At 35.0% G+C, this 27066-nt stretch overlaps 2 protein-coding genes across 2 annotated transcripts in view; both read right to left on the bottom strand.

Annotated features, from left to right (window-relative positions):
* Positions 1-27066, bottom strand: part of IPO11 (importin 11) — a 227782-nt gene that overhangs the window by 48953 nt on the left and 151763 nt on the right. Inside the window, exon 27 of the mRNA XM_012462294.2 lies at positions 22751-22872. Coding sequence (XP_012317717.2) covers positions 22751-22872 — 122 coding nt within the window. The remainder of the gene's footprint in view (positions 1-22750; positions 22873-27066) is intronic.
* LRRC70 (leucine rich repeat containing 70) lies at positions 584-5415 on the bottom strand. The gene is given in 3 exon segments (XM_012462296.2): positions 584-3346; positions 3348-4780; positions 5231-5415. Coding segments are annotated over 2 exon segments (1869 nt in total). The 5' UTR covers positions 4743-4780; positions 5231-5415; the 3' UTR covers positions 584-2872.

Raw genomic sequence — 27066 nt, 5'->3', positions numbered from 1 at the left:
TATTCACATTTTCTGCTGAAATTATAATCCCAGAAAAAGTATTAAGTTTAGCAGGGAAAAGCCAACCATTGTTTGAAAAGTCTTTGGAGTTGTTGGGGCTTTACTTTATTTATGCAATTTCTAATATATCTTAAAACTACTCTTCAGCTCCTTTCTGGTTTTCTCTCAAATACATTAACACAATGGTTCTCAATGTACGGTCCCAGACCAACAGCATCAGCACACTTGTGAAACTGAAAACTCACAGGCTCTATTCCAGATCTACTGAATCAAGAACTCTGGCTTGGATATTCATTTGCAGAAGAATGAAACTGGACTATTTCTCACTGCATACAAAAATCAAGTCAAGATGCATTAAAGACTTAAACATAAGATCTGAAACTATAAAGCTACTGGAAGAAAACACAAGGAAAACACTGCACTCCCATGTTTATTACAGCACTAATCACAATAGCAAAGATCAGGAATCAACCTAAGTGCTCATCAACTGACAAATGGATAAAGAAAACTGTGGTACACGTACACAGTAGACTATTAGGCCATAAATATTGTCATTTACAGCAACAAAGATGGAACTAGAGGTCATTATGTTAAGTGAAATAAGCCAGGTACAAAAAGACAACTATGACATGTTCTTACTCATATTCGGGAGCTAACAAAAAGTTGATCTCATAAAGGTAGAGAACAGAATGATAGACACTAGAGGCTAGGAAGGTTGTTTGTGTATGTGGAGAAGGAGATGAAAAGAGGTTGGCTAATGGGTACAAAAATATAGTTAGATAAAAGGAATAAGTTCTAATGTTCAATAGCAAAGTAGAATAGCTATACTTAACAACAATATATTGTATATTTCAAAACAGCTAGAAGAGAGGCCTTGAAATGTTCCCAACACATAGAAATGATAAACAATTGAGGTGATACCCCAATACCCTGAGACCTGATCATTACATATTCTATGCATGTAACAACATCACACATACCACATAAATATGTACAAATATTATCAATAATAATTTTTTAAAAAAGAAAAAAACTCTGGGGGGGTAGAAGGAGTCAGAGGCAGCAAACTGTGTTTTTATAAGGCTACCAGGTGATTCTGAGTTTGAGAACCACTGTATTATGGTATAATAAACAGTACTGCATTTTATTATAATTATTTTCATTTCACAATATAAATTTGGTAATTATCATTTGGTTTAAATACTCCCAGATAACATGTTCTAGGCTAATTTCATATGGATTGCATTTTTTAGTAATTAAAAAACACAAATTTGGGGGAAAAGGAAGAACATGAACGTGAAAGATACAATGCTTAAGAAAAAATTTTAAATACATATTTGTGGTTCAGGTCACTATTAACAAACCAACGAGCATGGTCACTTACTATAATACCTAATATTCTGCAGAGGGCTACACAAGTACAAATTCATGCTAATGAAGAGAAAACATTACATTACTTCCATGACTTCAATTACTATCTACATTAAAGATGCTCAATCGAGGGTACTAACATCTCCTAGGGACTCTTTCAACTTCCACAAGGTCTTATTCTTCCCCACCCACCTATCTCCCCAAATCATGGCCCAATTGGTTATTGTTACTGTAAAGGGTATATCACACACTTCCAGTGTACTGGATAAATGAAAGTTTAAGAATTATTGGTCTTTACCATAAGACCTCTCTCCTGAATTTCTGCATGCTATATATTTCCAATTGGAGATCTAATAAGAACCTCAGATTCAATCTGTCTAAAACTGAACTCATCATTTTGCCTCACTCCTTTTCTTTCCTTAGCTTAGTGAATACAGCACAAAACTGCCTAAGCCAAAAACCTAACATCTTTGACTTCTCCCTCCCCTGCGACCCCTCAACCAATCACTAAGGCAGTTCATTTTACTTTCAAAGTACCTCTTGATCCATCTATCCTTTTTGCCAGTATCCTGGCCCAGGCCTCTAGAATCTCTTCCCTGGATTAGTAATTCAGATTCCTACTCAACTAATTCTGGCTCCAGTTTTATTGTTCCTTCCAGAGAAAGGGAACTTTCTAAAGGGTAAATCTAATCATTTCACTCTACAGTTTAAAATCCTTCAATCAAGATAAAGCATGTAACTACAAAGCTTTCATCACCTGATCTCTGTTTCAGGCTTTAAATCACATACCATCATTCATGACTCCAGCTGTACTGAATTTTAGTTCCTGAAAAGCAGTATTTTCTCTTCTGTTAACCCCTCTGACACGGTGTTAGCTCTTTTCACTGGGCTAATTTCTATTTATTCTTCATGATCCAGTTTTGATGTCACTTTTTTTCATAAAACCATCTCTCACCTCCACATATGTTATACTCAGTAGCATCTCTAAGTACAGTACTTATCATCATACTGTGCAGTAAGTAACCATGTATCTCCTCCTCTAAATTTCAAGCTCTACGTAGAATAAGAACAATGTCTATTTTTTCGTATTACAATCCTAGCACCAAACAGCAATACACTATGAAACTGAAAGCATGAGTTCTAGTCAGAGAGGCTCAAAAAGTGTTACAAGCTGTGAAAATTTGGGACAGTTACTTAAACTCTAAGATTTCTTACCTGTAAAGTATAGCTAATACCACCTTTCAAGGCTATTCATGGATTAAATATGTGAAACATTTGGCACAATGCTTGATACACAGAAATATTAGCTATTATTACTTAGTACGTATCAAAGAAAATATTTGCTAAATGAATACACTATTCACAAATTATTAAAAACATATTTTAATAATGCTAACCTCATATAATTCATTGTATTTCCAAGTATATACTTCTATAAGGAGGTTTCAGTTTTAATCATGTCCATGGCACCAAAGTTTCTTATAGACAATATTTAGTTGAGTTATAAAGCAGAATGTTCAAAAAGAATGACCTGTGCCTCATTTTCAGGAACAATTTGTTTATGAAGTCGAATCTGCTCCAAGCCAGGACTTTCTAGAAAATTTGGATTACTGTTACAAATGGAGGCAGTTACATTATACCTTGCTGACTGATAAAAGCTGTAGTATTCAAGTCTATTTTCCCTTGAGTTTTCTAGTGTCTTTAGTTTTTGTTTAAATTGAACAACTTTGTAGATCAAAAAAATGATTAAAACACAAGCTAAGATGAAAAAAGCTAGCAAAATGTCAAAAGCCTCATTTAACTTCTCAACTTCTTGTGTACAAATCAAAGATGTTTTCCCTGACATTGAAGCAGCATCAATCGGTAGAGCACTGTTTTTTTCCAAGTTCAAGGTAACAGAAGTAGTAAGCTGTATCTGCACAGGTAACACTGCTGTAGTCTCTAATGGATTACCAAAGGCATTCTCTTGAAAAAAATCTACCGGCAGGTGAAGTAGATTTTCGTTCCCAAAAAGTAATGCTCTCAGTCTCAGTATTTTCCAGAGGATTGCCACTGGTGGTTACTTTAGGCCAGGCCATCATTAGTGCAGTAGTCTTGTGATGAATGTGAGGAGATTTTACAACAGCCCAAGCTCTGGATACATTTGTTGAAGATGTAACACAATTTGTAATGTTAATATAACGTAATGCTCTGCCACGCATGGATGGGGGATTCTGACAATAGATGTTTAGGGTAATGGCTGAAGATGTTAGCCAGTCTTGAAGGCGCGCAAGTTTGCAGTTACATTCCCAAGGATTAGAATTTGCCTGAAGATGAATCAATGAAGACAATGGCTTAAGGACCCTTGGATGCAAGTCTGTAAGATTATTAAATGACAGATTAAGGATCTTCAAAGATGCTCCCATGTTTTCAAATGTATCATTATCAATGCTAATTATTCTGTTTCTATCTAACTTAAGGTAAATTAAATTCTTTAACAAACTAAACGTGTCAGAATTTAAATTCTCTAAATCATTATGACTTAAGATCAAATGTTTAAGATTATTAATTCCACTAAATCCATCCCTAGTAACATTTCTAATTCTTGAATTTTTCAGGAGGAGATATTCCAAGTTGACAAGTCCTTTAAATGCAAAGGGCTGTATTACTTCAATGGGATTATGAGACAAAGAAAGTCTTCTAAGACTTTTAAGTACTTCAAAGGCATTTGACGGTACTTTTGTTAAAGTATTACTTTCTAGATACAAACAAGCAAGGTTTCCAAGATGTTGAAAGCCTGAGTCTGATATCCTCAAAATGTTATTGTCTGATAAGTCAAGTATCCGAAGAGCGACCATACCAACAAAGGTACCACTCCCAAGAACAGTGAGGCGATTTCTTTGTAGATTTAAGTACTGAACTGAAACTAGATCATTAAATACTCCTCTTGGAACAAAAGATACCTGATTAGACTGTAAATATAAATTACGAAGATTTACCAGTCCCTTAAATATTCCAGGATCTAAGCGTTTGATACAATTATTATTTAGAAATAGAAAATATAGATGCCTCAATTGAACAAAGGCTTTTGGATACACATACAGAATGTTAGAATTATCCAAATACAATGCTACAAGAGAATGAAGTCCTGTTAATTCACTTTCATTTATATAAGATATATTATTTCCAGTCAGATACAGAAAAACTGTACTTTCAGGAAAATTCTGAGGAATACTTGAAAGGCCTAAGTTACGGCAGTTAATTTGTCTCCCAGTGCAGAGCTGACAAACAGACGAACATCCAAGTATTTCTTTGTGAAGTAATAATAAAATATAACAGGTAACAAGCAGAAACAGTCGTAGGCAAAGCAGAGAAAACTGTAATCCACACATATCCCTGTTCTTGGATTTTCTGTTCAAATCAAAATTGGCTATAAAAAGAGAAGGTAAAGCTTAAATCATCAAAACTTCATCAAATGAATACTTTTTATAATACTATAACTTCTGTATTGTTTTAATTAAGATCAGCCAATAATACTATCATAAATCACACTATGGTAATAGCATAAAATGAGTATGGAATACATTCTAGAATTATTAACATGATCAGGCCATTAACCCACTATTTGACAAAATAGTTCAGATTAATGAAACATTTGCTAAGTTAACTTAAAAATTACAATTGATTACAACATAGGTGACAAATGATTCAAGAATGAGAATCTATGAATTTAATGTCCCTTTAACAACATAAAGTCTAATATCAAACATTATAATTTATAAAAATACAAATTCACTACAGAACAATCAAACTCTAAATTACAATTTTTCACAAAACTATTTTTCATGTCAGCTATAAGTTCATACTTAAATAATCTTACCAAAAATGGGAAATTCATATTATTAACGCTCAGCTGATTCAGTAAAGGTTTTCTTTCTAAATCAGAAGAACGACATTTCTAAACTCCATTTTGTTCTGTGGCACTGCTGACCTCCACCCCACCACCTTTTTTTTAAAGTCACAGTTTGCTCAGGAAACACCACTCTTCACATTGGTTCCTTTAGAGTCAATGTGTAAAACAGAAGTTGCCATGGATACAGGAAGCTGAGAGACAGGAAGTAATTTTATCTGTGTTTCAAAAGTATTGCTAAACGGAAATCTCGGGAACTTATTTTTTCAGAATTCAGTTAGAGTTTTCCTAATATACACATCGAAACATCTCCTATAATTTAAAAATAATAGTTTTTAGAGAATACCTGAAAACCTTAGTTATTCAGAACCTAAACATAACAGACTCTAGCTATCAACAACATAGCTATTAAATGGAAAAGACTAGTTGAAATAAGATGCATATAGAGTAAGATAATTTTTGTAAGCTTTATAATGAATAAAATATTTATATTGTTTTAAATACATATTGAAGACTTCAACTTTATGCTCTATTCCTTTAATAAAAATAGGAAAAAACAATTTAGAATGGTGAACACAAATGTTGTTATATTATCCTCTAGTGCTCTTTTTAAAATTTTCAAAATATTTTTGGTTGCAAAAACTACTGAGTACTACTTAACATGTTAAGGTACTAACTGGTAGTAAGGTATTAATTAGTATTAAGGCACTAATAGGTTGCACTGGCTTATAAGATGGTAATAAGCTGCATACCAAATTACTGACATAGGTTATCTTTGCAAGAAAAGTTGGGGAGAGTGAAAGAGGCGATGTTTTGCCCTATATATATCTGAATTAGTTTGAATCTTTTAGAACAAAAATGGGGAGTTTTAATGTAATTTAAGAATTTAAAGAATTGAATATAAATTGTTTATATTATATATTGTTCAGTCATTAACTTTCCAAAAGGCTAGTTGCTTAAGTTTTCTAATTCTTTTATTAATATTACTAATACCCTGATAATATTCCTAAAATATCAATAGTTATATAATTGTATAGAACTTTCCTTTGATGTTAAAGCAGTTTTATTTCACATCAATACAACAATTACTTTAGATAATAATTACGTCCACACTAGATACCTGAAATAATACCTAGCACTATCTTTCTATGACTAAAAATTCAGAAATGCATACTGAATAGCAGATCTTTATCAAAATGATTAATGATTCATACAACTATCCTTTATGGCTGGCTATTGTTAATGCTATTTTATGCACTAAAAACTGGAAAACAAAACAAATGACAAAAATGACATGAACTTGAGGTAGGGCTAGGTTTCTCAGGTCCACTTTGTTTAGTACTTCCAATAACATACAAAGTGATATGAGGCTTGTCCCATGGATTTTTCAATTGCATAATATAACTTAAAGAGTTAGGAAAAAATCAGAGAAAGAGTCCTTTGAAATAAAAATTAATTTAAAGGGAAAAAACCCATACAGTATTATAATCAGAGTATTAATTTTGTTCTCTATGGCAAAAATAGCCAACACAGTCAAGAATACCTATTAGTCAGGTTACAAAAGTAAAAATTTTAGAAAACTCCATTGAGGAAAAATGACAGAATAAAATCTAATTTCTCACATTCTAAAAACTGATGAAAACTAAACTGACTTCACCAAAAACAGTAAATCTAAATAGTACACTGTAACTCTCGGGTTGAGTGGTTAAAAAAAAAATCCAATCTCCAGCAAAACAAAGTTTAGTCTTTCTGTTCATTTAGGAGTTGCTGCTCTTAAAGACAACTGATCAACACTAGAGAAGGCCACAGAAATCAAAAACTTAAAAAAGGTAGATGTGAGAAGGTAATTTAAACCTCTTCTCTTGCTTAGTATGATCATAACACTAGTTAGTGGGCAAAACTGGCTACTCAGGTTTTAGATGAGAATTCAAGTCTTCTGACTTCCCTGTGTACTTACTGCAAGGTACATTTCCCTGTGCTTTGACTGAGTATTATCACTTCACAGCAACTCATATCATGCAGGTAGTATAAAATATTCTCATGAGCTCTAAATCCTGTAACATGTTTTCTAAAATCTCCACATGATCTCCAACATGTAATAATTCCCCCCATCTGAATTGTGACATTTTGATTTTGTTCTGTAATAACACAACAAAATGATTCCTCATTATCCTATTCTGATTACTAACGTTCATTACAACTACTACTGAACACTACACTCAACTTCTTAAATTAGCGTTCTATTTCTTTCCAGGAAATTGACTCACTATTTTCCTCTCATTCTTGTAGCTGAACCTTCTTTTACAGTGCCTTTGTCTTCAAATCATCTCATGCTTCTAGTATCAATACACAACTATTCTCTTTTCCATTCAGATTCTGCCTATACAAAAACAAGAATGTATAAATAATGGAGCAATTGCTCTATTAGCATCTTTTAAATATACGCCATCTATATGTATGCATGTATTCTTTTGAGACACAGTCTGGCTCCGTCGGCTAGGCTGGAGTGCAACAAAGTGAACACAGCTCACCACAGCATCGACCTCCCAGCTCAAGTGATCCTCTTGCCTCAGCCTCCTGAGTAGCTGGGAGTACAGCATGCCACCACACCTGGCTAATTTTTCTTATTTTTGTAGAGATGAGGTCTTACCATTTTGCTCAGGCTGGTCTTAAACTAGTAGACTCAAGTAATCCTCCCACTGTGGCCTCCTCTCAACTTGGGATTACAGGTATGAGGCAGTGTACCCAGCCTATATGTATTTAGATACATAGCATCTACACATAAATCAATCAAGATTAGTTTTACGTATAAAGAATGGCTTATAATAACAGCAGTCACTGATTTTATGGATCTTAAAAGTTACTGATGGACCTAAAGTCAAGAGAATGAAAATGTGAAATGGGATTTGCAATTAAAAAATAATCCAGCTCTTTCTGCCATCACGAAGCCTGTGGAGGTCTGCTTGAAGCATGACTTCCAAAAGCAAATATGTCTGGAAGGCTGTGGTCCAAGGCCATTTTTGCTGGCTATAGGCAGGGTCTCCGGAACCAAAAGGAGCAAACAGATGTTCTTAAAACTGAAGGTGTTTATGCCTGAGATGAAACTGAATTCTATTTGGGCAATAGTTGTGCTTATGTATACAAAGCAAAGAACAACACAGTGACTCCTGATGGCAAACCAAACAAAACCAGAGTAATCTAGGGAAAGGTAACTTGGGCCCACAAGAACATTGGCTCGGTTTTTGCCAAATTCCAAAGCGATCCCTCTGCTAAGGCCATTAGACATAAATGCTGTAACCCTTAGGATTTAAACTAATGAAAAGTAAAGAAAATGGACTTGTGCTCTTGGAAAAAGAAATCTAGTAAATGATTTGAAAATTATCATTTTGCTCAATGTAGGAGAGAAATTTTAACGAGGGTCAGTACTTTATCTCAATATAAACCTCTTATCAGTTGCAAGAAAAAAAAACACAGTAACTATACACAGTGGAGAAATCAGATAACTCCTTGACCAGCATTAAAATCATCAATGAGAAACAGATGAGCACCATGTGACTTTGCCTGTGCTATTCCAAGAGGCACACATCACTCATACAATATTCCAACAGGAGATGCATACATATATCTAACCGTAAGAAAATACCAGACAAACCACAAATGAGGAACAGGCTATTCTGTTGGAGAAGGTGAGGGGAGGATGGATGGGAGACAAAAACAAAGAAACAATTGGAAAAATAGAAAGAGATTAAAGGTGTGGATTGTTTTAAAATGTTATAAGAAAAAGAAAAGACTGAGGAAATGACATTACAGAGTAAAAGAGACTATAAAAAGACAAAAACTAAATGCAATAATTGGTCCTAGACTGAGGTACTGAGGAGTAAAATACCATGACAAATGCAACTTACACATAAATGGTTCAGAATATAAAACATCTATTTAGTTATCTGACAGAAAATATGTATCACACAACAAACCGGGACAAAAGTTAACAATAGGTGATTCCGGGTAAAGGTTATATGGGTGTTCTTTACTGTTCTTGCAGTGTTTTTCTAAGTTTGAAATAATTTCTAAATGAAAATATCATGACAGTAGCTATAATTTCCATGTAAAATTTGTTCTTGTGCATTACTGCCAAGATATGTCAGCATTTCTAAGTTTTTAAGGTACACTTTAAAATAAAAACAGAAACAAACATTGTGCTCTTACATTATGGCAAAACTGTATGAATATCTCTATTTGCTTAATTGTCAACAAGAAAATCAACTAACAAAATTTTAACTACAAATCTATCTATGAGAATAAAAAATAAACTGTAATCATCAGAAGCATAAAATTTCAACTATGCCTGTGACTTCGGGGCTTTAAAAGCAGTGTACTGACACTGGAACACTTTGAAGGAACATTATTTATTAATCATTCCCCCTAGCATGACTTTAGAAGAATATTTTTAACTTCTTGATATCTGTTCCTGTTACACAGTCATTTTGAGAAGCAATATTCTATTTCCATGGACAATTTTAGGTACCATCCTCATTGCTGCTACAGGATAAATTTCTTTGTTGTATATTGGCATAGTTTTACACTGTAAAGCACAGAAAGCAGAACTATTAAACAGAAGGGCTGTTCCAACTTAGAAAAAGCTAGGAGAGATGCATTATAATTCAAAGTATCTCTTCTTTCCCCTGGCTCCAACTGAAACCTTTGGAACACTATCTCTCCTCTGACCCTACCCACCACCTTCTGGGTTTTGCTCAGATAGACTAATATCAGCAGACTGTAGTTTAGATGTGAACTATATTAGCATTTCTCTTTCCTGCAAATCCCTTCCATTTTGATGGTTCTTATTTTACACTTATATTACCAATTTCCAGTTTATCACAATTCCTAAAATCCCTATAGTTTTAAACACATACACACACAAAGGAAGACGAAAGGAGGGAGTAATAAGTCCAGGAGAGTTGAGTCTCTTCCAATAACTATATAATAACCTTTGTGAAATTATTTTCTTGCCTCAAAAGACAGTATTATGAAATGGATGCAGTTACATGAATGAAGACTATACTGAATGTAGAAACTAGCATATGGAGTCAAAAGCACAGATTTGGGAGTCATTGTATTTTGGAGATAATACTTACATAACAAATAGCTATATAGTTAGAAAAGAGTCCTACAATAAAATGGGTGCCTTAAGGAGCAGAAACTTTTTATTAGCCAAGTAAACAAATGGAATTGGAATGAACATCCATCATGCTGTAGAAGGAAAGTTTATTACCAAGTAAAGAGTAACCTAAATAACCCCTAAGGGAACTTTCAGTGTTAAGCCACCAGTGCTGAAGACTACCCAATACGGTTGAGAGGTATATATATAAAACTACTGGAGAGGCATCAAAGCTCCACACAATACCATCTATGTCAGGCATGAGATCAGTCAAATTGACCACAGTGTGAAAAATAATTCCAGAATCATGCCTAGTTTGGTCACTGGAATATGGCTAACGGTTTCTTGGTACTCAAACTGCTAAGCTTTTCACGGCCAGTCTTTCAAGCATCTTACAGTTTGGATTTGATAGAACCTCTACCATTTAATCTCCATTATTTTGACCCACTAAAGAAGCATCCACAGCTCTTTTTCACTCCAATAACCAATACTCATAATCTACTGATCTGCTTATAGATCACACATATTTCAACTATGTAGTATAATATAGCTACTCAGTAATTCAGAAAAATTCCCAATATAAAATCCAACTCGCAACTTAAAAAAAGAGTATACAGTTAGAAAGGTTAGTGAGGCAGAGAAATTAGCATAAACAGAAGATAGGATTAACTGCTTTTGCTACTGCTGGATAGATGTCTTTATTGATAGAGTGCTTCTATGACCCAGAGAGTATTCTCAACATTTTTCAAGTATTACCTCTTTTTAATTCTCACAGGAGCCCTATAAAGAAAGTAAGGTATTATGATTACCCTCATATAATGGATAAAAAAAAATGAGACACAGAGAAATTAAAACTAAAGCTTTATACCCAGAAGATCCTACCATATTTCCATATATAAAATTTTCTGGTGTTTTTATTATCCTTTAAGTTCTGGGGTACGTGTGCAGAATGTGCAGGTTTGTTACATAGGTATACACATGCCATGGTGGTTTGCTGCACCCATCAACTTGTCAAATACATTAAGTATTTCTCCTAATGCTATCCCTCCCGTAGCCCCCACCAACAAGTCCCTGGTGTGTGATGTTCCCTTCCCTGTGCCCATATGTTCTCATTGTTCAACTCCCACTATGAGCGAGAACATGCAGTGTTTGGTTTTCTGTTTTTGTGTTAGTTTGCTGAGAATGATGGTTTCCAGCTTCATCCTTTTTATGGCTGCATAGCATTCCATGGTGTGTTTGTGCCACATTTTCTCTTTCCAGTCTATCACTGATGGGCATCTGGGCTGGCTCCAAGTCTTTCCTATTGTGAATAGTGCCGCAATAAACATACATGTGCATGTGTCTTTATAGTCTAATGATTTATAATCCTTTGGGTATATACCCAGTAATGCGACTGTTGGGTCAAATGGTATTTCTAGTTCTAGATCCTTGAGGAATTGCCAGTCTTCCACAATGGTTGAACTAATTTACACTCCCACCAACAGTGTAAAAGTGTTCCTATCCAGCATCTGTTGTTTCCTGACTTTTTAATGACCACCATTCTAACTGGCATGAGATGGTATCTCATTGTGGGTTTTGATTTGTATTTCTCTAATGACCAGTGATGATGAGCTTTTTTTCATGTTTGTTGGCTGCATGACTCCTTTTGAAAAGTGTCTGTATTGTCCTTCACCCACTTTTTGATGTGGTTGTTTTTTTCTTGTAAATTTGTTTAAGTTCTTTGTAGATTCTGGATATTAGCTCTTTGTCAGATGGATAGATTGCAAAAATTTTCTCCCATTCTGTAGGTTGCCTATTCACTCTGATGATAGTTTCTTTTGCTGTGCAGAAGTTCTTTAGTTTAATTAGATCCCACTTGTCAATTTTGGCTTTTGTTGCCATTGTTTTTGGTGTTTTAGTCATGAAGTCTTTGCCCATGCCTATGTCCTGAATGGTATTGCCTTGGTTTTCTTCTACGGTTTTTATGGTTTTAGGTCTTACGTTTAACTCTTTGATCCATCTTGAGTTTATTTTTGTATAAGGTGTAAGGAAGGGGTCCAGTTTCAGTTCTCTGCATATGGCTAGTCAGTTTTCCCAACACCATTTATTAAGTAGGGAATCCTTTCCCCATTGTTTGTTTTTGTCAGGTTTGTTGAAGATCAGATGGTTGTAGATGTGTGGTGTTACTTCTGAGGCCTCTGTTCTCTTCCACTGACCTCTATATCTATTTTGGTACCAATACCATGATGTTTTTGTTACTGTAGCCTTGTAGTATAGTTTGAAGTCAGGTAGCATGATGCCTCCAGCTCTGTTCTTTTTGCTTAGGATTGTCTTGGCTAGGTGGGCTCTTTTTTGGTTCCATATGAAATTTAAAGTAGTTTTTTTCTAATTCTGTCAAGAAAGTCAATGGATAGCAGTGAATCTATAAATTACTTTGGGCAGTATGGCCGTTTTCACGATATTGATTCTTCCTATCCATGAACATGGAATGTTTTTCCATTTGTTTGTGACCTCTCTTACTTCCTTGAGCAGTAGTTTGTAGTTCTCCTTGAAGAGGTTCTTCACATCCCTTGTAAGTTGTATTCCTAGGTATTTAATTCTCTTTGTAGCAATTGTGAATGGGAGCTCACTCATGATATGGCTCTCTGTTGGTCTGCTATTGGTGTCTAGGAATGCTTGTGATTTTTGCACAATGATTTTGATTCCTGAGACTTTGCTGAAGTTACTTATCAGCTTAAAAAGATTTTGGGCTGAGACGTTCTTATATAATTTACAATAGGAGGTTTTTCTTAACAAATGGAACTTGAGAAAATGGAACTTAAAAAATTAACTATGTGCAGTGACCAAATTTCATAACTAACTATGCAAGAATGTGAAAACCCTGGCACAGTGGCATACACCTGTAATATCAGCACTTTGGGAGGTTGAGGCAGGAGGATAACTTGAGCCTAGGAGTTCAAGATGAACCTGGGCAACATGGTGAAACCCCATCTTTACAAAAAATATAAACAATTAGTTGGGTATGGTGATGTGTGCTTGTAGTCCCAGCTGCTGGGGAAGCTGAGGTGAAAGAATCACCTGAACCTGGGAAGTCGAGGCTGCAGTGAGCCATGATTGGGCCACCATACTCCATCCTGAATGACAGAATGAGAAGCTGTCTCAGAAAATTAACCAATAAACAAAAAAAATACACAATTATTGTGTACTATAAAATCAAGATTATTATAGTTTAAAGGTACTGTGCCCTGTGACTAAGCTACCACTAGAATTTTAGGGTTGTAAACACCAAATAATACTTCCAATGTATTTTCTATGTCATCTCTTCCAGATAAGTATCTATAATGTAGTGGAGAACCTCAATAAATAATTTCTTAATAAATGCACTTGATTTCTAGAGAGAAGACAGAAAAAATGATTTGTTGTCCCTTTTATGAACAACTTAAATAAAATGAGATATGTGGTTTTAAGTGGTTGGAAGAAGTACCTTACCGTAATAATGAAATTATCTAGGATTATGATCTCATTTTCTGATCAGACTAATAAAAATGACTCAGAAATAGTAAAACAAGATTGTGGAATAGTAAAATTAGACAAAATAGCATTACTTGAGGTACTCAATAGGCTGGCAGAATAGACATTAAGAGTAAGATGGACTGGATTTGAATTTCAGTTTGGTATTTGACTTTGGGTGGGTAATTAGGCTTTACTAGTCTTGATTACACATTCAAAGGTTTAATAAGGCCAGACGCAATGGCTCACGCCTGTAATCCCAGCATTTTGGGATGCTGAGGTGGGTGGATCACTTGAGGTCAGGAGTTCAAGACCAGCCTGGCCAACATGATGAAACCTTCTCTCTACTGAAAAAACAAAAATTAGCCGGGCGTGGTGGTGTGCGCCTGTGATCCCAGCTACTGGGGATGCTGACGCAGGAGAATAACTTGAACCCGGGAGGTGGAGGTTGTAATGAGCTGAGATTGTGTCACTACATTCCAGCCTGGACGACAGAGCAAGACTGTCTCAAAAAAAAAAAAAAAAAAAAAAAAAAAGGTTAATAATGTCCATCCCCCTAGGGCTGTTGGAAGAATCCACTGAAATGTGTATGAAAAACATATTGTATAAAGGCTATCACAAATTATGTGTTCTATTAGTTATTATTTACTTCTTCTTATCACCTTCTTCACACATAAACTAGATGAATGTGGGAAAGCTTCCAAAGAAAGCTTTGTACCTACTGAATAAGCTGGTACCATCACACAGTTAGTCAAAATGATTAATAGTAGAAACAATTATTTACTGAATGGTCATATTCATTAAGCATTTTAGAAGGCATTATATATACATTCTCCAATTCATCATAATAAGCCCTAGGTGCTAGCTGTTATCACTGCTTCCACTTGAAACATGAGAAAACAGAATGAGAGAAAACTGGTCCAATGTCACATGAACACTAGGCAGAACATGCATCTGAAGCTAAATCTAGCTTATCTCTCCATCATAATGTGTTTTTTTCTCTCTGGGACTATGGATAGAATAAAAGCAGAAATTCAAGGAAAAGAATCTCCAAAATAAATAAACAAATAAACAAAAAAGATGTTCCTCAGGCTATGAAGGAACCACTTGTGACAAACACATGCATCATCTACATAGGGAAAAACTAGAAAGCTCAGGAGACTCTCATCATTTTCCTCCTGAGTACTTTTTCTATTGTTATCCTTGTTGGAGCTAGCTACTCTGTGTGCAATTACTTTTCTGTATCATTTCAACTACTTTTGAGGATCTGGACCCAATACAGCATTCTCACTGATAAACATCTCTTATTCTCATTGTAAAGCAGTTTGAGGTCCTGAAACATCAAAATAATCTCATTTGATCATAGTGCAGTTTTCTCTGGTGATATGTTTGAAAGAAGTTTCTCATACAATGGTCAGTGATTAGTTAAGGGCACCCAGTAACTATAATATGACTGTTACATATGAAAACGGTTTGCCAGAAGCCTTTATCCAATTTGCAGACGAGGCACTGTTCCTAGACATGAGGAAAGCATTGAGAACGTAGTCCCAAATTCACAAGCATTCAGAAACTTTCCTAAGCAGTCAGAACAGGAGATAGAAGACACAAATTGTTGCTCTAAGATGCCAGAGTACAATAAACAATAATCTATTCTAAAGGTGAAATACAATGTGTCCTCAGTACACAGCATTGTGACCTAGCACATAACAGCATCTTTAAAACATTGCTGTTGTATTAGTTAGTGTCCTAAGGTTGATATCAGAAGAGGAAGAAGTGAGCATTTTAATTCTAATGTATGTTTCAAGAGTAAAGTAAACTTGTATTAAAAATAAAAACCAAAATAGACTATTTCCATTCAAATCCTAATGTAGGAAGATAGAAATACTTCAAAAAGTGTGGCACTTTGGGGGAGGGGGAAGTGTGAGGAGGGAAATATCTGGTTTTCAAAGAACTTTCAGAAGCTTAAAAAAAGTTTTATAAATGATTATAACCTTTCAATTAAAAGTCAGCAAGCCAAGGAATTAATCATTTACCTTCTTTCTCAATGAAACTGCTTTGTATACAGATGAAAGGAGTGAGCATCCAATTGTAATATCAACTGTTCTTCTTTCTAACACTTGTCTACACCCTCCAGCTTCTGCTGGATTAAAGCTAATAAAATTCAGCTTATAATTATTAGCCAATTCAAAAACAGATGACTCACTCAAATTATGCTGGAAAACCTATCCCCAAATTCACAAAAGCCAAAGATACATATGCATAGCTTATACCAAAAACAAAAACATTAAAAGCTGCATCAAAGAGTTTTTTGTCCCAGTAGAACTGAAATAATCAGAATCAATAATTACTACAAATTGCATTAGACTATATACAAAAAAGGAAAACATGTATAATGTAAAGATTATTCTTTTGAACTTCTAAGGATATAAAGCCCCTTTGTAAACCATATATTCAAAGAGTGGTTAGGGAGCAGAATTTCAGCATCTGAGGTCCTGAAACATCAAAGTAATCTTATTCATGTCTCTATTTTCCTCACATAACAATGCAAGAAAGGGAATTAGTCACCATTCGATATACCCAATGAAGACTGTTCCCTTTACAGTCAACTCTGGCAAAATAAAAATTGTAAAGAACTCTCCCCTTGTTACTTCACTGACCTTTTCCACAAATTACTATATAATCAGATAATATGAACTAAGTTAGAAATCAGCTCAGACTGCATTTTGAATAAAAACATCAACAATAAGAGCAACTACTCAGAGAAGAGGCAGAGCAATATGGCAAAACAGAACCCTCCAATGACCATTTCCTTGCATTACTCCACTGGAGCATCAATTTGCAGAATAATTTTCAGAATTATCCAAACAAGAAAATACCTTCACAAGAGCTAAAGAAACCAGGTGAGAGATCATAGTACCTGGTAAATAAGAAAAGGCACACCGAAAGGAGCAGAAAGAAGTCTTTCATTGCTTACACCATTCCTACACCAACCCCAGGCAGCACAGGGCAGAGAGAGAAGCTGTGCTCTTGGGGGAGACAGAGAAGAAAGTATGCAGACAGCTTTGCCTTGGAAGCTACTACCAGCAGCCCCCATCTCTTTCCCACTGCCCAAAATAAATCACAGTACTGGGTCCAACTCCAAACAGTACAGCACAAAGAGAAACTCCTTCCATATGAGGGGAGAGGAAAGTGAGCAAAGGCCTTTGCCTGAGAACCCTGAGAATTCTCAAGTCCCTCAGGCTAGGGATCTTCACAAGCAAGAGAGTCACAGCACACCTGGCCTTAGGACACTCTCTAGGACTGCAGTGTCCACAGCCTTAAGAAACTTAACGGTCAGTCCCTTTTAAATTCCTGAAGACCCTCTGAAGAAGGACATGTAAAAACAAGGCCAGGCTGTGAAGACAGGAAAAAAAAAATACCTAATTCGCTAAGGCTGAAACACTGACATACCTATATAAGTATCAAGAACATTCAGCTAAATATGATCTTACTTAGTATTTATCAGACTAAATAAAGCATCAGTGATCTATCCTGAAGAGATGGAGATGTGAAAACTTTCAGATAATTCAAAATAGCTCTTTTGAGGAAGCTAAAAAAATTTCAAGAAAACACAGAAAATCAATTCAGAAACTTATCAAATAATTTAACAAGAATATTGAATTCTTTTCTTTCTGTTTTGCTAGATAGAGTGTTATTCTGTTGCCCAGGCTGGAGGGCAGTGGCATGATCTCTGCTCACTGCAACCTCTGCCTCCCAGGTTCAAGTGAGTCTCCTGCCTTAGCCTCCCAAGTAGCTGGGATTACAGTTTTGTACCACCACACCCCACTAATTTTTTGTATTTTTATTTTTTGAAAATCAAATGGAAATACCGGAGTTGAAAATACAATGGACAAATTGAAAAATTTATAGGCTCTCAACAGCACCAAAGATCAAGCAGAAGAAAGAATCAGTAAGGTAGAAGACAGAATATTTGAAAATACAGTCAGCCTGGGGTGTGGTGGCTCACATCTGTAATCCCAGCACTCTGGGAGGCTGAGGTGGGTGGAGGGCTTGAGCTCAGGGGTCCGACCAGAATGGGCAACATAGCAAAACCCCATTTCTACAAAAAATAAAATAAAATACAAAAAAAATTATCCAGGTGTAGTGGTATGCACCTGTAGTCTCAGCTAACTAGGAGACTGAGGTAGGAGAATCACCTGACCCCAGGAAGTTGAGACTGCACTTCGCCTGGGCAACAGAGCAAGACCTGTCGAAAGTGGAGGGGAGGGGAGGGGAGGGGAAGGGGAGGAAAAAGGAAAAGGAGAAAGAGAAAGAGAACACAATCAAAGGAGGAGAAAAATTGAAAAGAAATGAATATTGCTTATGAAATCTAAGGGACAGCATCAAAAGAGCAAATGTAGCCTGACAAGGTGGCTCACACCTATTATCCTACCACTTTGGGAGGCTGAGGCAGGTGCATCACCTGAGGTAAGGGGTTTGAGACCAGCCTGACCAACATGGCAAAACCCTGTCTTTACTGAAATACAAAATTAGCTGGGCGTGGTGATACACACTTGTAATCCCAGCTACTCGGGAGGCTGAGGCAGGAGAATCACTTGAACCCAGGAGGTGGAGGTTGCAGTAAGCCGAGATCATGCCATTGCACTCCAGCCTGGGCAACAGAGTAAACCTCTGCCTCAAAAAAAGAGCAAATGTAAGAGTCCCTGACCTTCAAGAGGGAGAAAGGGATAGAAACAGCAAAATAATAATAGAAAAATTTCCAAATCCAGGGAAAGATATAAATATTCAGGTACAAGAAGGTCAAAGACCACCAAGGAGATTTAACCCACATAAGATGATTCCAAGACATATAATAATCTAACTCTCAAAGGTCACAAAGAACGGATCCTAAAAGCAGCAATAAAACTAATTAAAACCAATAATATATAAAGGGGCTCTAACATACCTGGCAGCAGACTTTTCAGTGAAAATCTTCCAGGCAAGGAGAAGTGACATATTCAAAGTGCTGACAGAAAAAGGGGCAACCAAGAATACTGTAACCAGCAGAAAAGTAACACTTCAAACATGAAGGAGAGATAGAGACCTTCCCAGACAAAAGCTGAGGGAATTCATCACCACTGGGCCTGTCTCACAAAAACTGGTGAAAGGAGTTCATCAATCTTAAAGAAAAGGATGGTAAAGTATAACAAGAAAACATCTGGATGGATAAAATTCTCTGGTAAAGGTTAACTATACAGCTGAGTATGGTGGTCCACGTCTGCAGTCCCAGCAGCTACTCAGGAGGCTAAGGTGGGTGGATCACTTGAGCCCAGGAGATCAAAGCCTGCCTGGACAATAAAGCTAGACTCTGCCACTTAAATAAAAAAAAAATTTCCTTTTAAACTATATGGACAAAAACTCAAAATAATCTAATACTGTAATTGTGGTGAGTATATCACTCATATCTTTATGAATTATAAATACAAAGACAAAACTATTTTTTTCTTTTGAGACAGAGCCTTGCTCTGTCACCCAGGCTGGAGTGCAGTGACACAATCTCGGCTCACTGCAACCGAGTCCAAAAAATAATCATCTGGACCCAAATGCCATCATAATAAAAGGAGGTTAAAATGACATTTCCCAATTTAGCCTGACTTTCAAAATCAACATCACACTTTAGACATGCCTTATTTTGGGAAAAGGAAATGGTATGCTGCAAAATCTAAAAGAAACATAAGAATAGGAAATTACTATTATGTAGAAAATAAGAAATCATCATTGGGAATGCAGAAGGGAAAAAATTTCCCAAAACTCCAACAGCTATGTAGTTAACTGGAAGAAAGGTTACAAACAGGAAACAATAAAACTGCTGACCTGAATATCAGCATATTCCACAAGAGCAGGTGACTATAAATTTTCCTAAGTCATAAGTCAATTACTATGTGGAAAATTTATAGTGCAATAAAGGTGGTTTTTATCAGATTGTTACAGGTTGACACAGATTCTCTATATCAATGTTTCATCACTAGTCTATTAAGGATATTACGAAGTTAAATCATTATTCTTTAAAATGCTACTACCACATTATTCAAGACTCTTAGTACCCTTAAAAATGACATGAGTTTGCTAATGCCCATCAGATTTGTATCTAATTTTAAAAACAAAAATAATACCTGATCTTCCATCACAATGCTACCACATCACAAATTTTAAATTTAAAATTCCAATGTTTAACAGAATTTCAAGTCTTACGACCTATCCCTCAATTTATGTAAGTTGACTTAAGTCCCAGTCTAAGTGCTAATTTTTCTTATAGATGACAACTATAGACTGAGCATCCCTAATCCAAAAATCTGAAATCCGAAATGGCACAAATATGACATTTTTTTTGAATGCCACAATAATGCTACAAGTGGAAAATTTCACACAAGTACTTTGTTTCATATACAAAATTATTTAAAATATTATATAAAATTATCTTCAGACTATATGTATAAGGTGTATTTGGAATATAAATAAATTTCACATTTAGATTTGAGTCCTATCTCCAAAGTATCTTGTTATCAATATGCAAATATTTCAAAATCCCAAAAATCCAAAATCTGAAAAAAATATTTTGGATAAAGGATACTCAGCATACATTAAATTTCCACAACTTACATGTCAAAAATGGTTTTGAACAACCACACACTTACATAACATTATATGTTGAAGCAAACAGTATTCTCATTAAAAATGTAAAACAAATGTTTCTGATACAATTAGGTATCTTTCTACACTTAACCCCCACCATTCCTAGCTTTCTTTCAATAATCTCAGAACTTCATATTGGAGAAAACTCTAACATGCTTTATTAACTCATTTCTTTCCATTCATTAATTTATCTAACCAACATTTAGAGTGCTGACTACTACCAAGGACTACATTCTTTAACATTTCAATATTAAAAGCCTGAATAATTCTCAAGTCACTGTTTTTCCACTGAGAGAAAGAAACACCAATCAGCTAAAATGTAGGTAAATTTGGCTTTCAAAAATAAATAAGATGCCACACCATTTCCTAGTGAGGAAATCTGTTCATCTTGTGTGTGTCCACCTTGGAAGAAGCAATATTACCTGGTGGTTAAAAGAGGCATTCCTGGTGTTAACCAGCTCAGGTTCAAATTGACTTATGCCATGCCAAATGCTAGATCTCGTACCTTAGAAATGTTACTCAACATTTTTAAGTAATTGTTTGCTATGTAAGAAGGGATAATCACTTCTATACCTCATGGGGCTGTTTTAAGAATTAAATATCAACATAAAGCAGTTAGGAAAGTATACGGCATTTGGTAAGTATTATCTACTGTTATGATGTTGAGACAAAATAATTGCATATGTCCTTAATACAAATTACCATAGTAGAAGTAAATAACACATAAAGAACAAGTAAGGATTTCTAAAACTGGACTTATGTCACTAACCTATCACTAGAATAAATATGCTCTAAAAATTCCCTAAGACAGTGTTCCCCAACCCCTGGGCCATGGACTGGTATCAACCAGTCCATGGTCTATTAGGAAACAGGCTGCATAGCAGGAAGTTAGCAGAGGGCAAGCAAGCATTATCGCCTGAGCTCTGCCTCCTGTCTGATCAGTGGTGGCATTAGATTCTCATAGGAGCAGTAACCTTACTGTGAACGGTACATGCGAGGGATCTAGGTTGCACGCTCCTTATGAGAATCTAATGCCTGATGATCTGAGATGGAATAGTTTCATTCTGCCTCTCTAGTCCACAGAAAAATTGTCTTCCCCAAAACCGCTCCCTATTGCCAAAAAGGCTGGGGACCACTGCCCTAAGACATAAAGATCTAATGTAGTATCATTATTCTTTTCATACAACATCAAGCCCTGAGACCTGCTTTTAAGGCTTTGGAATTAAAAGTACAAAAAAACAGTGGCCCAGCAGAATGGCTTTGGTACAGAAGGGCAGCAAGAAAAGCTGTTATGCCATCAACAAGGTGGTGATCTGAGAATATACCACCAACATTCATAAATGCATTCATGAAGTGGTTTCAAGAAATGTGCTGACCATGCACTAAAAGAAATCCATACCAGGTGTGTGCACTGACACAAAGCTCAATCAAGCTGACTAAGTCAAGAGTGTAAGCAATGTCCCATACCACATCCATGTGCAGTTGTCCAGAAAATGTAATGAGGAAGATTCACCAGTCAAGCTCTGTGTTACTTATATACCTGCCACCACTTTTAAAAATCTACAGTGTGAAGGAGAACTAAGTACTGACTGTCAAAGTTTATTTTTAAAAGTATTTCATGCCAAACTCCACAAAATAGGAATTAAGACAAACAAACATATTCTTATTTAAATGGTCAAACGAAAGCATTTTGTATTTGCTTTTTGGAAGTGAGAATTTTTAGGAGAGAAAAACAACCTGCAAAATTCCTTAGAAATAATCCAGAATAAAAAGAAAACAAGACTAATAATACTCTTGAATTACCATACTTTATAAAGTGCTATTGACTTTAAAATGTTAGGTATTTAATGTCTATGTAAAAAGAGGGCTGAAGACTAGTCTAATAAAATGTAGTTATTATAAAAAATGGAAATTCAGACAAGAAAGAAATAAACTTGTAAAATGAATATAACCAAAATAAACTACAGCCCCCACCATCCAAGAGTACATATCCCACTCACTGCTTTCTAGACCTGGACCAACACTTACCACATCATTATCAACTAACAAAATTCACATCCATATATAGATAAATACCACTGCCCAGCAACACACAGCAATACTGATGGCCAAAAATAGTGTTTCCATTTTGATGCTTGAAAGAAAGAAATTTTAAGAAAACATTTCCTTACCTATTATCAGATGGCAGAAGAGAAAGCAAAGCCAAAGCTGAAAGTTTTCTTCTTTCAGGCTGGGTAATGTTGTCCATTCGATCAACCCACATTTCAATCATATTTCCCAAAAGCTGGTCCATCTAAAACAAGAGGAGGAGGCATCTGAAAATACCTAAAATACGTTTTACTTGTGGATAAGTACTTTTAAAGGATAAAACCTCCAAAGTCATGGTTAAAATTCAATTACAGTAAACCACATAACTGGAATACTTGAACTGGGGCTAAGTCACGAGCTGGAAATGGACAATTTGAACAAAACCAGTAACTGACTCTAATTAATCCTGAGCGTTAAAAATATTTATTTAAAATATGTATGTAGCCAATGAGTGATTTTAGTAATATTTAATAAATCACTGACAATCTGGCGCAATGAAAAAAACATGCATTTTTCGAAACTGTCAACTTGTACTTAGATTATAGTTTATTCAATTGGATTATTATTTTTCAATGTTGTCTAATTTGCTAGACTAATTTGCTGCTACTCTCAGGAGAGGATAAGTTGCAAACTCAAACTGCAGAGTTTCAAAAGAAAACAAATGATTTCCTAAGACATTTGTATACTACAATAAAAATGATGCTAAAACAAATTAACATAATACAGAATGTGATGGCTAATTTTATGTGTAAACTCTGCTAGGCTAAGGTGCTGAGTTGTTTGGTCAAACACTAGGCTAGATGTTGTTGTGACAGTATTATGTAGATGTGATTAACATTTACAATCAGTTGACTCTAAGTAAAGGATAATGTCCTAGATAATAATGTGGGTGGGGCTTCATCCAATTCATTGAAAACCCTAAGAGCAAAAACAGTATGCCCAGGAAAAAAGAAATTTTGCCTCGAGACCCTAACAGAAATCTTGTCTGAGTTTCCAGCCTGCTTTACAAAATTCAGACTTACCAGGCCCCACAATTATGTATGCCAATTCATTAATCTACCTGTCTCCACAATTACAGTAAACCACAGAACTGGAATACTTGAACTGGTAGAGGTAGAGGTTGCAGTGAACTGGGATTGAGCCACTGCACTCCAGGCTGGCAACAGAGTGAGACTCTGTCTCAAAAAAAAAAAAAAGTGGATCTCAGGGTTTGCTTACACAGTGTTTCTTTTGCCCTGGGGCACTGTGAAAATATTACTAAGACATTAAAGGTACCATGAATCCAGACATTTTGGTAACTGCTGATTTATACCATGGTGTCTTCAAATTATATTTAATTCAAAAACAGTACAGATCAAGGTTTCTGTAATTAATATCTAGCAAGCAAAATTTTAAAAACAAATCATAACTATTATAAAAGCAAATATCAAGTTATCATGCCCTCATTTTAAATACATAAAATACATATTTTATAAATATATAAAATTTATAAATTATAAACATATAAAATATATATTGTATATAAAATATATAATTATATATGAATATATTATATATAAAAATGTAATATATGAAACTGAATCTACAGAAATATATCTGCTTGAAACAATGCAATTAGCAAGACAGCTATTTCAAGTAGTCTATATTTATTTATAATTTATAGTTTAATTTTATTTATTTATAATTTATACCTGTCTCTTTAATGTAAAAATATTTAATAAGCAATAGCATATAATAGTAAGCTTGAGAAAGTTTTAATTAAGCAACTAGAATACTAGAGGTTACCAAGCTTTTTCTGTAAAAAGCCAAATAATTAGTATTTTAGGTTTTGTGGATCATATGCAAATGAGAGCATACTCACCTCTCAAAAGCAGTCATAAACAGTAAGTAAACAAATAGGCATGGATGTGTGCCAATATAAAAATGTAATATAATTTCACATCATGAAATATTACACAATTAAATAATCAAAGAAAAGAAAAAATAAACAAACTAACTAACAAATACTGAGTATCACTTATCTGACATACTTGAGACTAGAAGTATTTCAGATTTTGGAATATTTGTATCTATTTACCAGCTGAGCATCTCTAATCTAAAAATCTGAAATCTAAAAAGCTCCAATGAGCACTTCCGTTGGATGTCATACTGGTGCTCAAAAAGTTCCCAATTTTGGAGCATTTCAGATTTTGAATTTTTAAATTAGGGATACTCAGTCTGTAGTCACTAGGCAACATACAGCATGTAGTCTCAATAAGCAGTAATTTCTCTTATTGTTGAAAGTCATGAATGACCTCTCATCTTCTATTAAACAAACTACAATTATACTTAAATCTTTTATAGCCCTTCTAAGTACTAGAAGTACTTGTACTCTGGTAAAATAGAGATTCAATAACTCTAATGTCTCCAAAGTTTATCCAAAAGTTGTATTTGATTAGTTAGCTTAATTTATTCATTTTACCTTTCAACAGACAGAGCTTCACAACTGTCAAAATAAGTAAATGAATCTAAAAATTCAATATATTCTTCATGTGTCATCAAATAAAAAACTGCCCAAATAATTACACAATTTTTCTTGAAATTAAAACTTTGTTTTGAATGAATGGTATGTCATATTTCATTTCTATAACATCTTCCATTTTTTTCAGAATGCTATCTTTCATTTTATATGTTCAATCACCTTTTTTGGGGGGGTCAAATGTGTCAGCTTAGATAGCTAAAATTCTTTGCAATAAAGTAAAAATTATAATAGATATATAACACTACCACTCAACATAATACAGAACCAGCACAGCGAGGCCAAAAAACAGGAAGGGAATGGGAGATGCAGATTGGAAAGGAAAGAAGTAAAATTGACACGATTGTGTATATAGAAAACTTCAAGCAAGCTACAACAAACCTACTGGTATGCTACTAAAATCACCAGATCTTTATCAATATACAAATATATTTTCATTTCTCTTCACTACCAATGAGCAACTAGAAACTGAAATTGTCAAAGCACCATTTACAGTGGCATCAAAACTAAGAAATACTTAGGATAAACTTGACAAAATAAATGTAAGACATTTACAATAAAAACTACAAAACACTGCTGAAAATACTAAAAAATATGTACAAAAATATAAATCCATGTTCATAGACTTGAACACCAGATAAATAAATGTCAATCCTCCCTAAATTGAGCAATAATATCAACACAATCCCATTCAATATTCCAACAGCCATGTTTTTATAGAAATTCACAGGGCAATTCTAAAATTTATATGGAAAGGCAACGAACACAGAATAGCCAAAACTACTTTGAATAAGAAAAACAAAGTTGGAAGATACATATTACCAGATTTCAAGACCTATTTATTACAAAGTATAGTAACTAAAAGTGTGAGACCACGAGTATTGCTAGGGAAGAAGGTTTTAATTGGGTGCTGCAGCCAAGAAGATGAGAGATCTCAAATCCATCTTCTTGACCAATGAAAATCAAAACTTGGGGGTTTATGTAGCAGAGAAGAAATGTAACTACATGCACAAAAACCCAAATTAGGAAAAAGTACGAAAGAGGAGCTGGTCAACAGCAAACAGGTGATCAGTTGGGCAGTCATGAAGGGTGAGGGGTCTGGTGTCTTACTGCCCAGATACAGTGATTTGGTAAGTTTCAGCTGCTTCACACTGAGAGGCCTGATGGTTGCTTTCCTGAAAAAGGATCTCAAATAAGACAAGTGTAACTTTCTCAAGTTTTAAGACTAGGAGGGTCAATTTCTAAGTTTATTCAAAAGAAACCATAAACATCAGTTCTATGGGACAATCGGGCTGGTTTCATTCTGTGTCACATTTTGAAAACTCTTGTAAATATTTTACAACTTTTCATTATTATTCTATCTGTTGTGGTGGCCTGCAATCAGTGATCATTTATGTTCCTACTGCAATTGTTTTGAGGTGCCACAAAACATACCCATATAAGATGGTTAATTAACTTAATAATCTATGAATATCATGTGTGTTCTGACTGTTCCACCAACTGAAAAGTTCCCCTATCTCTCACCCTCTTTTCAGGCCTCCCTACTCCCTGAAACAAGGTAATACTAAAATTTTGCCAATTAATAATCCTACCATGGCCTCTAAATGTTCAAGTTAAAGGTAGTCATACATCTCTCACTTTAAACCAAAAACTAGAAATGATTAAGCTTGTTGAGAAAGACATGTCAAAAGCTGAGATAGGCTGAAAGGCCTCTTGATACAAACAGGTTGTCAATGAACAGGAAAATTCTTGACAAAAATTAAAAGTGCTTCTCCAGTGAACATATAAATGGTAAAAAAGCAAAACAGCCTTACTGCTGACATGGAGGAAGTTCTATTAGTCTGCATAGAAAATCAAATCAGTTATAACATTCTCTTAAGT

The sequence above is a fragment of the Aotus nancymaae genome, unplaced genomic scaffold (genome assembly GCF_030222135.1).
Source record: "Aotus nancymaae isolate 86718 unplaced genomic scaffold, 86718_ANA_hifiasm-v0.15.2.pri h1tg000014l, whole genome shotgun sequence".
Lineage (NCBI taxonomy): Eukaryota > Metazoa > Chordata > Mammalia > Primates > Aotidae > Aotus > Aotus nancymaae.
Note: the sequence above shows the minus strand (reverse complement) of the source record. Positions and strands in the feature narration are given on the sequence as shown.